The sequence below is a fragment of the Oncorhynchus kisutch genome, linkage group LG23, assembly GCF_002021735.2.
Source record: "Oncorhynchus kisutch isolate 150728-3 linkage group LG23, Okis_V2, whole genome shotgun sequence".
In the NCBI taxonomy this organism is placed as follows: Eukaryota; Metazoa; Chordata; class Actinopteri; order Salmoniformes; family Salmonidae; genus Oncorhynchus; species Oncorhynchus kisutch.
Window position 1 is genome coordinate 15,864,018 of NC_034196.2, and position 20,057 is coordinate 15,884,074.

At 42.1% G+C, this 20,057-nt stretch overlaps 1 protein-coding gene across 1 annotated transcript; it reads right to left on the reverse strand.

Annotated features, from left to right (window-relative positions):
* Positions 1-770: 770 nt before the first annotated feature.
* Positions 771-15,195, reverse strand: LOC109868578 (alpha-1A adrenergic receptor-like). Its single transcript, XM_020458233.2, has 3 exons — positions 14,931-15,195; positions 7,420-8,783; positions 771-3,116 (listed from the first exon to the last, which is right to left on the reverse strand). The coding sequence occupies exons 2-3, from the start codon at positions 8,351-8,353 to the stop codon at positions 2,572-2,574; spliced, it is 1,479 nt and encodes a 492-aa protein (XP_020313822.1). The 5' UTR covers positions 8,354-8,783; positions 14,931-15,195; the 3' UTR covers positions 771-2,571.
* Positions 15,196-20,057: the final 4,862 nt, after the last annotated feature.

Consider the following 20,057-nt stretch of genomic DNA (forward strand, 5'->3'; position numbering starts at 1 on the left):
CCGGACTGTGTGTGACTATTAACGAATGCTATGACCATTACAATCAATAAATATCTCAAGTTGTTTATTATTGGACCGATTGGATTAATGGGAATAAGTTGGATCCTCTCTGTATTTTGGTTTCTAACAAGTGGCTATATGGATATTTGAAGTCATAACATACTAAATAAACTGAGTGTACAAAACATTACGGACACTTGCTCTTTCCATGACAAACTAACAAGGTGAATCCAGGTGAAAGCTATGATCCCTTATTGATGTCACTTGTTAAGTCCACTTCCATCAGTGTAGATGAAAGGGGGGGGGGGCAGGTTAAAAATATGTTTTTTAGCCTTGAGACAATTGAGACATGGACATGAGACGTGGCATTCAGAGGGTGAATTGGCAAGATTAAATAATTAAGTGCCTTTGAACGGGGTATGGTAGTAGGTGCCAGGCGCACCGGTTTGTGTCAAGAACTGCCATGCTGTTGGGTTTTTCACATTCAACAGTTTCCCGTGTGGATCAAGAATGGTCCACCACCCAAAGGACATCCAGCCAACTTGACACAACTGTGGGAAGCATTGGAGCCAACATCCCTGAGGAATACTTTCGACACCTTGTAGACAAATTGAGGCTGTTCTGAGGACAAAAGGGATGAGGGGGATGCAACTCAATATTAGGAAGGTGTTCCTAATGTTTGGAATACTATGTATTGAGGGATGACTAACAGCTAAAAAAGGCCATGCATTCCTGATTATAATTATTCATCACACAGGCAAAACAACAGGTGACATGTCTAATTTTCATTGAGGATTGGTGCAGATACAGTGACATATTCAACTATGATTGGAGAGAGGCATAATAATACATATTTTCTATATTTTACACAATTTCCATTGCATTTAATATTGAAATGGGTTACACAGACTCTTACGGACTTTATCTTTACTGATCAATGAACTATAACATCCTGCAATGCATAGCAGGTATTTGGCTCATTCTCTGGGTCTAGTGTGTCGGAGTATCTAGCTGTGCATGTTCTTCTGCTATTTGAGTAGGTAAAGAAAGAGACCACTGTCACAAGACACAAGCATGCACACCAGCAGCACAGTAGCTACTTTACATAGTAAGAGCCGAGCACGCGTGACATTTTTTTGTACAAAGCACCGTGAAAACTGCATATGATGGTAAGCTTGTCATAAATATTGTCCAAAAAAAGGTAGCAGTATGGATGGTAAATTGAACCTATGTATGGACATCATCCTCAAATAATCATCTTCGGTGACCTGAAAGCACATTTTCATTCAGTCTCTGTCAAGTTTAGGTAGGTTACTTTCTAAATGGAATCTGTTACAGTTACTAGTTACCTGTCCAAAATTGTAATCAGTAACGTAACTTTGCGATTACCCAAACTCAGTAACGTAATCTGATTACTTTCAGGTACTTTTGGATTACTTTCCCCTTAAGAGACATCAGAACAAGACAAAAAGGATACATCAAACACATTTGGTGTGTGAACGATCTTAAACTTGTTCCTTTTTATCAATGCTGAATTGAATGTCAGAGGAAGGCCCTAAAAATTGCCAAAGACTCCAGCCACACTAGTCATAGACTGTTCCCTCTGCTACCGCACGACAAGCAGGACTGGAGTGCCAAGTCTAGGTCCAAAAGGCTTCTTAACAGCTTCGACCGTCAAGCTGCTGAACAGCTAATCAAATGGCTACCCGGACTATGTGCATTGAGCCCGCTACTCGCTGTTTATAGTCTATGCATAGTCACTTTACCCCTACCTACACGTACATATTACCTCAATTACTTCGACTAACCTGTACCCCCGCACATTGACTTGGTACTGGTAGCCCCTGTATATAGCCTCGTTATTGTTACTCTTGTATTTTTTAAACTTTAGTTTATTTAGTCAATATTTTCTTAATTCTTATTTTTCTTAAAACTGCATTGTTGTTTAATTAAGGGCTTGTAAGTAAGCATTTCACAGTTAGGTCTACACCTGTTGTATTCGGCGCATGTGACAAATTCAATTTTATTTTATTTTGATTTGAGAAAACAGGAAGGTGTCATAATGTATTTTTTCACAAACAGCCTTTCTGAATTTAAAAGTAATCCAAGAAGTAATCTAGTTTTTCTAAAGTATCTGTAATCTGATTACAATATTTTAGTTGGTAACATAATTGATTGCAGTTACAGTTTTTTGTAATCCGATTGCGTGTAACTGATTACATGTAATCAGCTACTCCCCAACCCTGGTCTCTTTACTGACTCAGTACTCTTTATTCAGTTTCTGTACTGACACTGTGTATCCTTTTGATTCATACTGTACATCAATCTACAGTGAAGCACATACAGTACAGTACATCTCTACCTCCAGGTGTGTTACAGTATCTTCTTCAGTGGGTGTACTCTCTCCCATTTCCCAAAACATGAAGACACATCAGCTTTATGTCAATAGCTGTACTGACTGATTCCAGCAGGTCTCGAGAGAGACGTCTTAACTTCATGCCAATAAGTGCCACATTATTTTCCCAGAACTGGGGGAAATTTTAATTACCCAGAATCCTTTAGTGTTCCCAGTCAGACAGCCTCCCCTCTTGCTCCCAGGGAGTGGCAATGGACTTTCGTTTGACATGTAGCACCAGGGGCTGAGGGGCTCAGGCAAGCAGCACCCTGTTGGGACGGGTTCTCCCCCGCTGCAAAACACCACACCTTCAGCAGGCTTTTACTGTGGACCCGGTTACTTTGGGTATGGCCTGGCACCCCCACCGAGGAAGATGAGCCAGAGAAGGTCCTCCAGCAGCCTGAGAAGGAGGCGTGAGATGCTGGGGAGGCGGCTCGGCGTGGCTGGGTAGGGGGGGTGGAGGAGGAGGAGGCGTGAGGCTGGGATCTAAAAAGAGACGATGGACCAGGACTGGGACTATAGGAAGGAGCAAACCCCAGAGACTTGGTGCTCCTGCCACCCTGTCTGAGGCAGCGTCCATGCAGAACGTTGAGGAAGGCCCTCTGGAACTCCTGGCTGAAGCAGGGATAGATAATGGGGTTGATACAGCTGTTGAGGTAGCCCAGCCAGAATGTGATCTTAAATATGGTGTCAGATGGCCTGTACGATGGGAATATGGAGCCTGTGGAAAGAACACAGACAGAAATCACACACAAACGGATCTGTCAATATAGCAAGTACAGTAGTTCACAACGTCTATATGAATCATTTGCATTTCCTATTGACCCTTATCTGTATTGAATACAGCAAGAGGATGAGCAGAGGCAGCTCAGACATTCTTGTGTTCACCGTGTACTTACTTCAAGGTTATCTGATAAGATGTATGTAAGGCCAACATACACTACCAGTCAAAAGTTTTAGAATACTTTCTCATTCAAGGGTTTTTCTTTATTTTACTATTTTCTACATTGTAGAATAATAGTTAAAACATCAAAACTATGAAATAACACATATGCAATCATGTAGTAACCCAAAAACTGTGAAACAAATCAAAATATATTTTATATTTGAGATTCTTCAAATAGCCACCCTTTGCCTTGATGACAGCTTTGCACATTCTTGGCATTATCTCAAACAGCTTCACCTGGAATGCTTTTCCAACATTCTTGAAGGAGTTCCCACATATGCTGAGCACTTGTTGGCAGCTTTTCCTTTACCCTGCGGTCCAACTCATCCCAAACCATCTCAATTGGGTTGAGGTCAGTTGATTGTGGAGGCCAGGTCATCTGATGCAGCACTCCATCACTCTCCTTATTGGTCAAATAGCCCTTACACAGCCTGAAGGTGGGTTGGGTCATTGTCCTGTTGAAAAACAAATGATAGTCCCACTAAGTGCAAACCAGATGGGATGGCATATCACTGCATAATGCTGTGGTACCAATGCTGGTTAAGTGTGCCTTGAATTCCAAATAAATCACAGTGTCACCAGCAAAGCACCCCCACACCGTCACACCTCCTCCTCCATGCTTCATGGTGGGAACCACACATGCGGAGATCATCCGTTCACCTACTCTGCGTCTCACAAAGACATGGCAGTTGGAACCAAAATTCACAAATGTATACTCATCAGACCAAAGGACAGATATCCACCAGTCTAATGTTCATTGCTCGTGTTTCTTGGCCCAAGCAAGTCTCTTCTTATTATTGTTGTCGTTTAGTAGCGGTTACTATTCAGCAATTTGACAATGAAGGCCTGATTCACGCAGTCTCCTCTGAATAGTTGATGTTGAGATGTGTCTGTTACTTGAACTCTGTGAAGCATTTATTTGGGCTGCAATTTATGAGGCTGGTAACTCTAATGAACTTATCCTCTGCAGCAGAGGTAACTCTGGGACTTCCATTCCTGTGGTGGTCCTCATGAGAGCCAGTTTCATCATATCGCCTGATGGTATTTGAGACTGCACTTGAAGAAACTTTCAAAGTTCTTGAAATGTTCCGTATTGACTGACCTTCATGTCTTAAAGTAATGATGGATTGTCGTTTCTCCTTGCTAATTTGATCTGTTCTTGCCATAATATGGACTTGGTCTTTTACCAAATAGGGCATTCTTCTGTATACCCCCCTACCATGTCACAGCACAACTGATTGGCTCAAACACATTAAGGAAAGAAATTCCACAAATTAACTTTTAAGAAGGCAGACCTGATAACTTAAATGCATTCCAGGTGACTACCTCATGATGCTGGTTAAGACAATGCCAAGAGTGTGCAAAGCCCGTCATCAAGGAAAAGGGTAGCTACTTCAAGAATCTCAAATCCAAAATATATATTGATTTGTTTATTAACACTTATTTGGTTACTACATGATTGAATGTCCAACCTTTTGATCGGTAGTGTACCTGTATCTCTCTATCTGAAGAGCTTTGTCTCTAAAGGTCTAAAACATTCAACTCTTTCATTCCTATAGTCTGAGAATCTCAGGGGCATTAGCTTTGACATAGAATATTGTGCTCGCAGGTCTGAAGTTCTGTTTCTATTGAAATGCATGACTCCAGTAAGGCTTTGCTGCCTTGGAAAGATGAAGGGTGATTGTGGGGCGCCGGCTTACTGCGCACAACATCATGCCCTTTATGGTTGTTGCTTATAATGGCTTTGGAATAAAAGAATGAATCGTGTTTTTGTTCATTTCATTTCTTCCCTGAAGTATAACCCTATTCGGTTTAGCACTGGTATTTCATTTGCTCTGCTTCTCCATGGCAGTAATTGAATTCCTGATGTACAACTAAAGAAAACAGACAAGTATACGGAGCATTCAAGAGGGGAGACCAGGGTCATAGACTCTGTTGTTATGTTTACAATGAAACACAAATCAATCAAAAGGCTATTCCAACATCGGACTCATTGAATTTCCATCAAGAAATTGTGTATAAATGAATTCTAAAGTAGGATTAGAAGTGCACAGAATCTGAATAGAATCAGCTACACTTCCCAAGACCAAAGGAGGTGTATTCGGGAACCAGACCATCAGCAGGCCTTTTGATAATCTGTTAATTTACAGTAAATTAGTTCAACCCTAATCTCCATATAATCTTGAATTACAGATCTGTCGGATCCTCAATCAAGGATATTAAAGTCTGCGTAGCCATTATATGGCATTTCATTAATCACATTCTCACAGGCTTGTGGGGGTATTAACGATGTTGATGACAGCTGTGAGGCAACGTTGGGTTTGACTGTACATCTATCATCACATGATCATTTGTACTGAGTGGACAAAAACATATTGTTTTTTTACCCTCAGAACAGCCTCAATTCGTCAGGGCATGGACTCTACAAGGTGTCGAAAGCATTCCACAGGGATGCTGGCCCATGTTGACTCCAATGCTTCCCACAGTTGTGTCAAGTTGGCTGGATGTCCTTTGGGTGGCGGACCATTCTGTGGGAACTGTTGAGCGTGAAAAATCCAGCAGCATTACAGTTCTTGACACAAACTGTTGAACCTGGCACCTACTACCATACCCTGTTCAAAGGCACTTAAATATTTTGTCTTTCCCATTCACCCTCTGAATGGCACACAATCCACTTCTCAATTGTCTCAAGGCTTAAAAATCCTTCTTTAACCTGTCTCCTGCCCTTCATCTACACTGATTGAAGTGGATTTAACAAGTAACATCAATAAGGAATCATTGCTTTCACCTGGATTCACCTGGTCAGTCTACGTCATGGAAAGAGCAGGTGTTCTTAATGTTTGGTACACTCAGTGTATAGCTCTTATCTTTCAAATCACTGAACAATTGTTATACATGACTCATCCCATGGCTAAGCTAACACCAGTGATTTTGGTGCTGAATTTCTATAATAGAGGGTTGCATTTGTTTACGGCTCCTAACATTGTTTTTTGTGCACTGTGGCAGGAAATATGCAGAAAATAGGTCCTGTGGCTTATTCCCTCTTTCAGTCTCAAAAGCATTCATTTCCATTCAATTTTGTGCTTTTCCATTGAGAGGTTAAGATTTACATTTCACAGTTCAATAGAGTTGAGTGGTGGGGTTGATTTTTAAGAGATTTGGAAGGGAAGCTTCCCTGACTAGAAAATGACACATTGTGAGTCAGGCATTGGCAATCACACTCTATCCAGTAAGGGGGCTTTATATGCTGCTATGGGAAATCAGTTCTAGGGATTATTTTCTTGAGAAAAATGCTAATTCATTCAGTGATGTTATTCTAGTGATGGGAGGGGGGGAATCTATACAGTAGAGTATCGCAAGATTATTTTTGGCGATATTATAATATATTCTATGACTCCAAGTATCTACAAAAAAAAAGAGGTAGGTAGTTAACATTAGCTAGCGCTAGTCGGCTGTACAGATGTATGATCGTAATTTGATCTCCCTGTTGCAGGAGAACTCTCCCTGCAATGCAGGACACCTAAAAGTTGTATTGTATTTGAAGTTAAAAAGGCTTATGAAGTTTGTGATTTTCATTTTGACATTTCAGACTTGATTTTCCCTTACGTATCAATTTCAAATCTCAGGCATTTCTTCTTCTCTAGCTTCATTTATCTTCTTTTTAAATGGTGAGCCAATGTGTTTTTGGCGCTTTTATTTCCATGACTGATCAAAACTTGTTTTCTCATGACTCTCTCTTGTCCCGCTGCAGCAGACATGGTGAGCAATATGTTTGGAATATCAAATTGCATAAAATCGTAGTATCGGATCGCAATACATATAGAATTGTGAGAATCGTATCGGCACCTTAGTATTGTGATAATATTGTATCGTGAGGTCCCTGGCAATTCCCAGCTCTATGTTACTCCCTATGATACTGCTATTCCACATTTGATTAGACTTGTGTTTTTCATATTAAACGTTTCTGTATCTGCTTTCATTTTCATATCGCATTCACTTTTTCATTTCCATGCAATTCAAAACAAAGGCAGGTAGCAGCAAATAGGGAGAGCAAGGAAAGGCATTGTGGGATACCCACCTATGGGCATAACCAGGAAGAAGGGCAGCCAGCAGAGAACGAAGCAGCCAACCACAATGCCCAGAGTCTTGGCTGCCCTCTTCTCTCGGGAGAATTTCAGCAGGTGCATGAGGGCGAAGGTGGTGCGTCTCCGCCTCATGATGCATTTCTCTCCCTCCTCCTCTTGCCCCTCTGGCTTAGCAGGGGCATTTCCCCGATGAATCCTCAGTGTCACTCCCTCTCCCTCTGTATGCATCCCCCCCTCCCTCTTCCTTCCCTCCCTCAGGTCTCGAGTCTTCCGCTTGGCCACCACATACACCTTGCAATACATGGCCAGGATGACAGCTAGTGGCACATAGAACGACCCCAGGGCAGAGAAAATAGCATAACCCGGTTCCTCTGTGATCCGGCACTCAGTCTCGTCCTCTGGGTCGGGCTCCTTCCAGCCGAAGAGTGGACCTACGGATATGGCTGCCGAGAGGCCCCAGAGAGCTGCCACTGCGACCAGGCCGCGCCGCCCAGTGGCCATGGCAGGGTAGTGCAGCGGGTAGCTGACTGCTAGGTAGCGGTCAACAGAGATGACACACAGGCTGAGGATAGAGGCAGTGCAGCAGAGAACATCCAGGGCGGCCCAGGCACTGCAGAAAGACCGGCCAAACACCCAGCGGCCTAGGACCTCCGAGGTGGCAGAGAACGGCAGCACGGTGGAGCTCAGGAGCAGGTCTGCCGCCGCAAGGTTGGCGATGAAGTAGTGCGTGACGGAGCGTAGGTGGTGGTGGCACACCACAGACAGGATAACCAGGATGTTACCGAGAACCCCGAAGATGACAAACACCCCCATCACCAGGCCCAGGGTCACCGCCTTAGTGATATCCACCTCAGCGAAGGAGGAGGAACTGCAGTTGGGACAGCTTTCTGACACAGGGAACGTGATGTTCTCATCTGAGGGAACCATTTTGGGTTTATTTACGGTTCATTCACTAGTTGAATGTCTTTGGGATTGACTGTCATGTTTGGTTAAATGCAAACTTCCGCACCGGCATTGGGAGTCCACCATTTTGTATTTCCCCTTCTTGTGACTCAAGACTGGAGAAGTTTGTACCTTTTCAATCACAGATCTTTAATGCTATGAGGCATGAGCCCTTGCCAATGCCTGCACAAATCACATGTCCTTGGCAGTAACATTAAAAACACTGACAGGTCAGGATAGTGAATCTTCAGCACTGTCACTGCTTGTTGCGCCATCTGTCTTTGGAGTTTGGCTGCAGGGCCTTCTGGGTCATAAAGTCAAGATCCGATATGTTTACGGTGTCTCTTTCACGATGGGACTGAAATGGCATGATAGAAACTTGCTGGAGGGATGTTTTCATTGAACAGAAGTCCCACTAAAAACACAGTAGAGAGAGAGCAGTTAATAAACAAGCCATCCCCCAGGCTCCATCCCTGTTTTATAGAATGGCAAAAGCTAAATGTAGTCACTGTTGCAAATAAGACTGAATAAGCCTGAGACTGAGTAAGCATTCGTCATAGTACAACCATATGCCAGGCATCCATTACATTAAACGATATTCAAAATGTTGATAATAATCCTAGATAAAACCACAACACAGCAATATATATATATATATATATATATATATATATATATATATATATATATAAGATGATGGGCGTGCTGTAAATATGCATTAGACTAGCAAATATATTCTTCCTCAAGAGTGAGGTTCTCTGTAAAGATTTCCTCACTTCACACATCATTACAATGCCGCCAGAGTAAACAAGAGGTCCCGCTTCAAGAAACATAGCATTTTCTATTTACTTTTCATCCAAACAACATTACTGAAATGTATCTGTCGATTCGCCTCCTGATACATAAAACCATTGACTTCAAACAGCAGCTCCACTGACACAGAATCATTGGTTGTCAAGACATAAGTTATGAGGGAAACCAACAAAGCATAAAGGTTATGAAAATAAATAGATATATAAAACAAAAGCACATTTTCATAAATCAGGCAACAACATGTGCTGGTCTCTGTAACGGGCTGTGTGTGAGTACTGAGACAGGCTAATTTTCACACACAGCTCCCTATAGTTACTCAGCAGCTAGATGACAGGCCAGGGATTGAACTGTACAGAGGGCAGTGCATTAAAGTTCTGAAGGGCAGCGGACTGATAATTCCACTCAATACCACTCTGGGTGTACGTGTTGGAGATTTCGCATGTCATTGGATGAGATAAATGTTGGTGTAGCAGGAAAGGGGAAAGTGATAGAGCCATCGCAATGCAATGCTGGTCAAATGGTCCAGCAGGATCAAAGACAAGCAAAGAGATGGGTTGTTATGCCTGGTTCAGTAATATGGAATGAGTATTGTCATTTTTCTTTGAGCTGTTGGACTTAATAAGTGTCCGGTTCTGACAGTTCGGGGAGTTGGTACAGTATGCCTGCCTGCTCCTTAGTTTGGCACCCGATTTGGGGGGTTGGCAATAGAAGCCTGAGAGGTTGGGCCAAAAAGAGGTTGTTTTGATGCCCAGAAGGTTTGATATGAGATTTTTTTTAAAGAACCGGCTGGGGATCTAAAGCTGGCTGTGCCTTAGATGGATGATTACATGACCATAAGTATGGGAGACCTAACCTACCTCTAGGTGTGTGTATGACTCAGAATGACTCAACACGAGGATGACTGTCATGATCATCAAGCAGTCTGTAGAGCAATACATAATATTGATGTATCCACAATGTACCCTTACATATACAGTACAGTCTATTTAAAGGACTGGAGTTAAAACAGCTAAAGGACAGGTAAACATTCAAAGACAGTTGATGTAGAGTAAAGATGATTGATTAACCCGAGACCCACAAAACACTAAAGACCATTCAATGTGATCTCTACTCACTAGAGAAATGCAACCTTATTTCTTCAGGGACTTCAGGGCACCACTTCAACCAAAGACCACTGAAACGTCTAGTTGTGTCCTGTTCATTGCTCACAGTCGCAACATTTCTTCAGTTATCGTATTACTTGTGAACTTCCAATACATTTCATAAGGCTGTCACATATTGCTGAAGTCTCTTGTGCTATAGTACGATTAGAAGATAGCATTGAGCTGGTCTCAGAGCATCTCGCATTATTCTTTCCATACATCCAGGTTAGCTAGCTGGCTAATGTTTGCTGGTTTAGGGTTAAGGTTAGGGTTAAGTTTAGGAGTTAGGTTAAATGTTTAAGGTTAGAGTTAAGGTTAGGGGAAGGGTTAGCTAAAAAGGTTACAATTAGGGTTAGGGAAGGGTTTGCTAACATGCTAAGAAGTTGCAAAGTAGCTAAAAAGTAGTAGGTAGCTGGAAAGTTGCTAATTAGCTAAAATGCTAAAGTTGTCTGTGATGAGATTCAAACTCGCAATAGGTCTCATGGGTAGTAGCCTACAACTGCAAAGTTTTTTTTTTGGGACATTCAATTTACTGTTACTAGCGGCAGATTAGCGATCTAGTTATGTGTTGTAAGGTTCCACTTCCTCAGGTGTTAAACCCCAATATAAAAGGTGCATAAAGATGCAATTCATCTCGATTGAAGAAAAAAAATCTGGAAATGATTAAGTCCTAAAACATAGCAACTATAGTCTAATTGTAAAACCAACATTCCTGATAAACACTGGATCAGGTTGCATAGCAAAATATTTTGAACCATGCATTCCTGCTTGGAAGTGTTCGATGAAAAAATGTATTTCTTGAATACCTCAGTAGTTGAAATATTAGACTTCTTCATAAAGCACTTTGAATGACTTTATAAGATGATTAGTAATGACTTGGGTCCAACCAAATCATGGGCTGGTGACACCAGCTGTAAAAGTAAGTGGCACCAGTGACACCAGGGAAAAATGTTAGTCTGGAGCCCTGTGATATTAATAATGCATAAGGGAGGTGTTGATTCAGGGGAACACATATGACATGCACTACTTTGCAATATAGCCTAAGTCGCTTGGCTTTTATAACGTACAAGGCTTAAGCGGACAGGCAGATAGACAGAAGAACAAGAAGAAGCACAGAGTGACAGCAGAGAAGATGCTGAGACAGAAGACAGGGCAATAGGAGGCAAACAAAATGGCTAGAGCAGAGTTGTATCTCCAGTGGTGTTTTTACATGTTGTATTTGTTTTAGTTGAAGGCGCACTGTGACGTGGGCTGGTGTGGATAAAATGCCAGGGCTGAATTCTTATCCCAGTCCGCCCCTGCTAGTATGTCAGCAATCTATATCTTGAAGTCCTAATCAGTATGACTCTTTGTGAAGCAGGATATCAAACTGCTAGACAGCTAATGCTGACCTCAGCTGGGGCAACCTCAATCTCAAAATAATTATTCTTAGACACTACCAGAAAATACATCATATATCATTTGTATCATTTGAGTGCCAGTCTGTTCGATCATGTTAACTCTTTGTCACTCATAGTCATGTCAAATGTGTGACATGAGAACAGAAACAGACTGGCACTGCACCCAGGCTTCATAGAATTTAAAGTTATGATCATGGAAGTTATTATTATAGGCCTACATTTCATTTTCCTGTGGCCATATGTTGTTTTGTCAGCTTCCTTTGTCCAGGCCATCCTAATGATAAATGATCCCCATGCAATAAATGCATATTCAGCAATCTTAATTTATACTAAGCGTCTAAGTGCACGCACCTGGCACTTACGAAACACTTGGCAAGTCACTTTTTGGTGCTCTTTAAACTGTTTGGAGACGCATATTTCCTTTGTTCTGTAGCCTACTACTTTGTCTTTGATGCAAGGTGAAATACACTGCTCAAAAAAATAAAGGGAACACTTAAAGAACACAATGTAACTCCAAGTCAATCACACTTCTGTGAAATCAAACTGTCCACTTAGGAAGCAACACTGATTGACAATAAATTTCACATGCTGTTGTGCAAATGGAATAGACAACAGGTGGAAATTATAGGCAATTAGCAAGACACCCCCAATAAAGGAGTGGTTCTGCAGGTGGTGACCACAGACCACTTCTCAGTTCCTATGCTTCCTGGCTGATGTTTTGGTCACTTTTGAATGCTGGCGGTGCTTTCACTCTCGTGGTAGCATGAGACGGAGTCTACAACCCACACAAGTGGCTCAGGTAGTGCAGCTCATCCAGGATGGCACATCAATGCGAGCTGTGGCAAGAAGGTTTGCTGTGTCTGTCAGCGTAGTGTCCAGAGCATGGAGGCGCTACCAGGAGACAGGCCAGTACATCAGGAGACATGGAGGAGGCCGTAGGACAACCCAGCAGCAGGACCGCTACCTCCGCCTTTGTGCAAGGAGGAGCAGGAGGAGCACTGCCAGAGCACTGCAAAATGACCTCCAGCAGGCCACAAATGTGCATGTGTCTGCTCAAACGGTCAGAAACAGACTCCATGAGGGTGGTATGAGGGCCCGACGTCCACAGGTGGGGGTTGTGCTTACAGCCCAACACCGTGCAGGACGTTTGGCATTTGCCAGAGAACACCAAGATTGGCAAATTCGCCACTGGCGCCCTGTGCTCTTCACAGATGAAAGCAGGTTCACACTGAGCACATGTGACAGACGTGACAGAGTCTGGAGACGCCGTGGAGAACGTTCTGCTGCCTGCAACATCCTCCAGCATGACCGGTTTGGCGGTGGGTCAGTCATGGTGTGGGGTGGCATTTCTTTGGGGGGCCACACAGTCCTCCATGTGCTCGCCAGAGGTAGCCTGACTGCCATTAGGTACCGAGAAGAGATCCTCAGACCCCTTGTGAGACCATATGCTGGTGCGGTTGGCCCTGGGTTCCTTCTAATGCAAGACAATGCTAGACCTCATGTGGCTGGAGTGTGTCAGCAGTTCCTGCAAGAGGAAGGCATTGATGCTATGGACTGGCCCGCCCGTTCCCCAGACCTGAATCCAATTGAGCACATCTGGGACATCATGTCTCGCTCCATCCACCAACGTGGCGTTGCACCACAGACTGTCCAGGAGTTGACGGATGCTTTAGTCCAGGTCTGGGAGGAGATCCGTTCATCATCAGTTGGATCAGCCTGTAGTGTGGTTTTCCACTTTAATTTTGAGTGTGACTCCAAATCCAAACCTCCATGGGTTGATAAATTTGATTTCCATTGATACTTTTTGTGTGATTTTGTTGTCAGCACATTCAACTATGTAAATAAAAAAGTATTTAATAAGAATATTTCATTCATTCAGATCTAGGCTGTGTTATTTTAGTGTTCCCTTTATTTTTTTGAGCAGTGTATTAATCAGAGCCTGATCATCGATTGAGCCTTACCACTGGGCACAGAAGTCAATTCAACGTCTATTTCACGTTGGTTCAACGTAATGTCATTGAAATAAATTTTATTGGCATGTATTTCATTGGAATTACATGGAAACAACATTGATCCAATCAGTGTGTGCCTAGTGGGTTTGAACTTTCATTGATTGGGATTGTTATCATTGATTTGACAGATTTTCCCACTTTAGTCTCCATAAAGAAAAATATTAGCATGTCAAACAAGCATCAGGTGTTTTGCTATTCTGCACATGCCTATCAGTGAATATTGCAGCCTTCATATACTGCATTTACACAGGCAGCCCAATTCTGATATTTTTTCCCAAATATTGGCAAAAGAGCTGATCTTACTGGTCAAAAAAACAATTAGTGGAAAAAGATCAGAATTAGGCTGCCTGTGTAAATGTAGCCTGAGACTATTGTGTGCACAAACAATGGTTTGAGCTATTCAGTGCTATTGAAAAATAACTGTTTTGGTGATGCCACCAAAGCTTTCTCATAGCACAGGAAGTCCTCATAGTTGACTGATTGTCTTATAGAAATATTACATATAGCATTTTTTTATGGTACATTATAATTGATTGATTTATTGCATGTTTTGAGGATCAATTGTGAAACAAATTCCACACATAGGAGGAGTAAGCAAAGTGATGTGCTTCTTAGGCAGTGTTCTGATTGTTTATAGTCTACTAATGTCATGCCTATCTCATGGCATTTTCAAAGGTTTTTGATTGGCTATTTGTAAAAGTCTCACATTTTTTGGAATTTTAATTGAAAGCAAGTAGATGTGAAATGATGCAGGACATTTGAAAATGCAAATGACTGAGGGCAGACCATGCATTCCAATGCATTCCAATTATAGTCAACAGTTCTCATTACATTTCCTCTCAAACTGTTAAAAGAAGAAAATGAAAGTTATAACTTCTTTCAATAATAATTTACATGTTACAATATAATAGACAAAAAGTAGACACATTTAGCAGACAAAAAGGACAGCATAATGATTAAACATGAATAAGTAGGCTATAGACATAATTAAAGCAAATGATGGGTACATTACTTTTAATTTATTTATCTGAGACTAGTCTCTGCACTAGTCTCAAATATCCAATAGGTACAGGCAAATGTTGAATTTAGTTAGAAATAACAGAGTTGACTCACATTCCCACCAGCTCGTTTTGAATAAGAATTCAACAACAATATTTCATCAAATTCATTTCATGCAAAAATGGGAATGGCTTACCTTGTTATCCCTAAATGCCTCCCAAACGAGTACCGTTCTTTGACAGTACAAGTATGATCAAAGCAAATGTATTTTTCGTATGGACTGGACAAACTATTCAGACGGTAGGCTATTTATGGCTGTTATGTCGAGACGCACACACCCGGTGTAGCTCCCTGAGGAATCTGTCTGCTGCTGCTGCCCTCAGAGAAATGCACCAGCTAGAGACGCGCTTCACCTGATATTCAACACTGTGTGAGACAACACCCTCCTTTCTTTCCCACCCCTACTCTCCACCACCCAACATCTCCTTTTCACATTTCATAGTCCACAGTCAGTAGCATAGGCTATTTAACCTTTATTTTATCTCATACTGAGACCAAGGTGTCTTTTACAGATGTGCCTTGGATTACATAAATTACACACATCAATATAAATACTAAATGGTCATAAAAAGCAAACGCATTCATCATGGGCGACAGTTAGAGCGTTGGGCCAGTAACCGAAAGGTTGGTGGATCGAATCCCCGAGCTGACAAGGTAAAAATCTGTCATTCTGCCCCTGACCAAGGCAGTTAACCCACTGTTCCTTAGCCGTCATTGTAAATAAGGATTTGTTCTTAACTGACTTGCCTAGTTAAATAAAGGCTAAATAAAATCAGTAATAAGGTCCTTAATCAGCTTTGAATTGAATTACCCAAGAGGCATGAAATTAAAAAAGATTTTGAAGATTTCTTGCACCTTATTTGTGGAACACTCATTATAGACCAAAGGAATTTCCAGAGTTAACCATCCCTGAGACCGGTGGTGGTAACTCCTATGTCTAAAGTAATGATGTTACATACAGTGGGACTTTTTGTAAAAGGACTTTATAAATGAAAATATAACAATGTATCAACCTACGTGATATCAAAGAGGGCCAACCAACTTTCTGGTAGAGAATGCAGTGATGAGTACAAAAAATTGTTGCTTAAAATAAAGAGCAGTGCGATCTGATAAACTGCATCTAATCACTTTAATGAAATGGCAGCTGTGTTCATATAGATGATGTCAACAAAGTCTACGACCAATAGGAATGTCGACTGAATAATCTGCTTTCTACTATTTAGTGAGAGGCAGGACCTATTTCTATATAAGAAGTACATATTTATTCTCAGCTTCTTTATAGCTTCTTAACTAACTCATCCATATGCTTTTTTATAAAAGACAGCTTTTCATGTATCCAGATGCCCAGATATTTGTAAGCAGAGATACGATCAATATGGACACCATCCAAAGTACATTGTTATGCGCGCTAGAGAACAACATATACTTAGTTTTACCTGCATTCAATACCAATTTCAGGTCAATAAAGTAGTTCAGTTAGAGCCTGGTCAACGGGTGGGGCAATAGCATACACAACAGTATCATCGGCATACAAGTGTAGGTTACAGTTTGTTCTACAGACATGTCGATATTGTTAATATAAACAGTAAAAAGTACAGGACCCAGAATCGACCTCTGTGGGACACCTTTCGTAATATCCAGGAAAGTTGATTTAACACCATCAGTAGATACACATTGAGTTCTATCTGTCAAGTAATTTGTAAACTGTTAAATGCAGCCTGGTCTAGGCAAATTGAGGAAAGCCTCTGAATTAGCAGTGAGTGATCAACAGTATTGAAGCCTTTGACAGGTCAATGAAGAGGGCAGCACAATGTTACCTTTAATCCATATAGTTAACCACATAATTTATAACTAGGGATCCAGCAGAGATAGTGCTATGACCTGGTCTAAAACCTGACCAGTATAGAGTATCAGTCAAAAGTTTGGACACCTACTCATTCAAGGGTTTTTCTTTATTTTTACTATTTTCTACATTATAATGGTGAAGACATCAAAATGATGAAATAACACATATGGAATCATGTAGTAACCCAAAAAGTTTTATTACAAATCAAAATATATTTTATTTTTGAGATTTGTCAAAGTAGCCACCCTTTGCCTTGATGACAGCTGTGCACACTCTTGGCATTCTCTCAACCAGCTTCATGAGGTAGTCACCTGGAATGCGTTTCAATGAACAGGTGTGCCTCGTTAAATGTACATTTGTGGAATTTATTTCCTTCTTAATGCGTTTAAGCCAATCAGTTGTGTTGTGACAAGGTAGGGGTGGTATTCTGGATGTTCCACAGCGCTACTGGCAGAATATCCAGATGAAACTACAGTTGAGTTGTTTGGAAGGAACACACAACACTATGTGTGGAGAAAAAAAGGCACAGCACACCAACATCAAAACCTCATCACAACTGTAAAGTATGGCGGAGAGAGCATCATGGTTTGGAGCTGCTGTGCTGCCTCGGGGCCTGGACACGCTTGCTATCAGTGCCGGAAAAATGTATTTCCAAGTTTATCAAGACATTTTGTAGGAGAAAGTTAGGCTATCTGTCCGCCAATTGAAGCTCAACAGAAGTTGGGTGATGCAACAAGACAATGACCCAAATCACAGAAGTAAATCAACAACAGAATGGCAATAAAGAAAAAAATACACCTTCTGGAGTGGCCCAGTCAGAGTCCTGACCTCAACCTGATTGAGATGCTGTGGCATGACCTTAAGAGAGCAGTTCACACCAGACATCCCAAGAATATTGCTGAACTGAAACAGTTTTGTAAAGAGGAATGGTCCAAAATTCCTCCTGACCGTTGTGCAGGTCTGATCCGCAAAGCAGAAACGTTTGGTTGAGGCTATTGCTGCCAAAGGAGGGTCCACCAGTTATTACTTCCAGGGTTCACATTCTTTTTCCACCCTGCACTGAATGTTTACACGGTGTGTTCAATAAAGACATGAAAACTTGTTTGTGTTTTATTAGTTTAAGCAGACTGTGTTTGTCTATTGTTGTGACCTAGATGAAGATTAGATCAAATTTTATGACCGATTTATGCAGAAATCCAGGTATTTCCAAAGGGTTCAAATACTTTTTCTTGCCACTGTAGTTCACAAGGGTCACCAACTTTGTGAAGGGGGAGTGCATGGGCTGCCTTCCAAACCTTGCGGATAGGATCAGATATAATTGTCAGGCTACAACTTTGGGTTAATGATTCAGAAATCAGGGGGGCAGAGTGCTGTAGCAAAAATGGATCAAGCAGATCAGCTCCAGTGGATTTTGATTTGACATCAATCTTAAGCAAGGCATCTATCACATAATAGACAGTAAATTGTTTAAATGAAAACAAAGATTCACTGGAATTGTTGAGTCAGCGAGAGGCTGGCAGAGAGAAGAACAGTCTATTGACTGACTAGGGTCAATTAAACCACCAGTTCTCTCAAATAAAAATATCTATCCTTGACTATCCTTGACTGAATCTATCCTTGACTGAATTCTTTAAAAGGGGAGTAGAGGAACAAATATGGAGGAGAAATGTCCTAAAACCAACTCAGAGTCAAGAATATAGGAGCTAATGGCTAAATCAGAGTAGAACATGTAATGTAAAAAACCCTTTTAAAATGTATCTTCTTAATTAAACGAGGATTAGTATTCTTCTGTTTCGTATCTCTAATACATATTATGCAAATACGCCACTAGACAAATATTTTTGGGGTTATTTGTAAGAATTAAATCAATCAAATGAGGTGTCAACAGGGTTTTTCCACATTTAGCCGTGTGGGTTTTGAGAACAATTGAGTCAGATTAAAATCAATGCATATACTCTTACATTGATCTGAGGCCGTGGATAGCCAACCCAGATTCAAATCCCCTTAAAATGACCAACTCTGGGGATAAAAAAAGGTGTGAAACACTCAGATATTGCACCAATAGCATCCACCATGGCAGCTGTGGGGGCGGTAAATCCTAGCAACAAATGAACGTGCATGCTGGTTTATGGACACATCTATAACCAGGACCTCAAATTTATTGGGAACAGAAATATTTAAAGATTGGGACGGCATGAAATTACATTTTACATACATTATATGGCCACTCCTCATCCCCCTTTCTGTAATCTGTCACATCTAAACACATTCCAATCATCGACTTCAATTTCTTTATCAGATACAGAACCAGTTAACCATGTTTCAGAGAGAACCAGAATGTCAGGACACGAGTCCTGCACCCAAATGTAAATTGTGTTCATTGAATTCATACTTGGCACATATAGGTGCATTAGCCCAAGCCTCCTATGAGATTTAAAGTCAGAAAGGGTATTCAGCTCAGTCCCATAAGAGCTAACAGGCATAGGGTCATCTGCAGCTATTTGTTGAGTGAGCTGAGACTTTGCCTTGGGTCCCTTGCCAACCACATGAGAGCAGAGTACACTGAGCATTTGACAGACCTCCCTCAACTGGGACAGCAGTGTTGGCAGAGTTCAGTCCACCCTGATGAAGCTCCCGCCAAAGGAATGGAGCTGCTGGAGGGGATCGAAGTGGCTGCCAGTGCTCCATTCGGGATGTGCACAGGAGGTCTTGGTGTGGCTCCTGTAGTAGGGTTGGAGCTGCCATGGTGGGCAGCAGTGTCCCAGGCCTGTCCTGGGGATGGGAGTAGGAAGGGTACCCAAAACTATCCTGGGATGGAGGTTGTGGGGTTATTGAGGAGGGTGGTGTGGAGGGCAGTGTGGCTGACAAAGCTCCAAACTCTCAGCATATGAGGGCTGATGATGAAAAATATGTGGTGCACTACCCTCAACAGTATTTTGCCAGACTCTAGGATAGTGGTCGGTGCTGTGTAGAGCTGGGCTGTACTGTGATGGGCCGGGTCTGGCTGAGCTGTACTGTGATGGGCCGGGTCTGGTAGAGCTGCGCTGTGATGGGTCGGGTCTGGTTGAGCTGCGCTGTGATGGGCCGGGTCTGGTAGAGCTGTGCTGTGATGGGCCGGGTCTGGTTGAGCTGTGCTGTGATGGGTCGGGTCTGGTAGAGCTGTGCTGTGATGGGTCGGGTCTGGTAGAGCTGTGCTGTGATGGGTCGGGTCTGGTAGAGCTGTGCTGTGATGGGTCAGGTCTGGTAGAGCTGTGCTGTGATGGGTCGGGTCTGGTAGAGCTGTGCTGTGATGGGTCGGGTCTGGTAGAACTGTGCTGAGGCGGGCCTGGTCTAGTAGAGCTGTGCTGTGATGGGTCGGGTCTGGTTGAGCTGTGCTGTGATGGGTCGGGTCTGGTAGAGCTGTGCTGTGATGGGTCG

Excerpts from the sequence above, each read along its gene's own strand:
- LOC109868578 (XM_020458233.2), bottom strand. The coding sequence starts at position 8,353 with ATGGTTCCCTCAGATGAGAACATCACGTTCCCTGTGTCAGAAAGCTGT. Across the intron at positions 3,117-7,419 it reads CTTCCTGGTTATGCCCATAG|GCTCCATATTCCCATCGTAC; the intron begins GTGGGTATCCCA and ends TTCTTTCCACAG.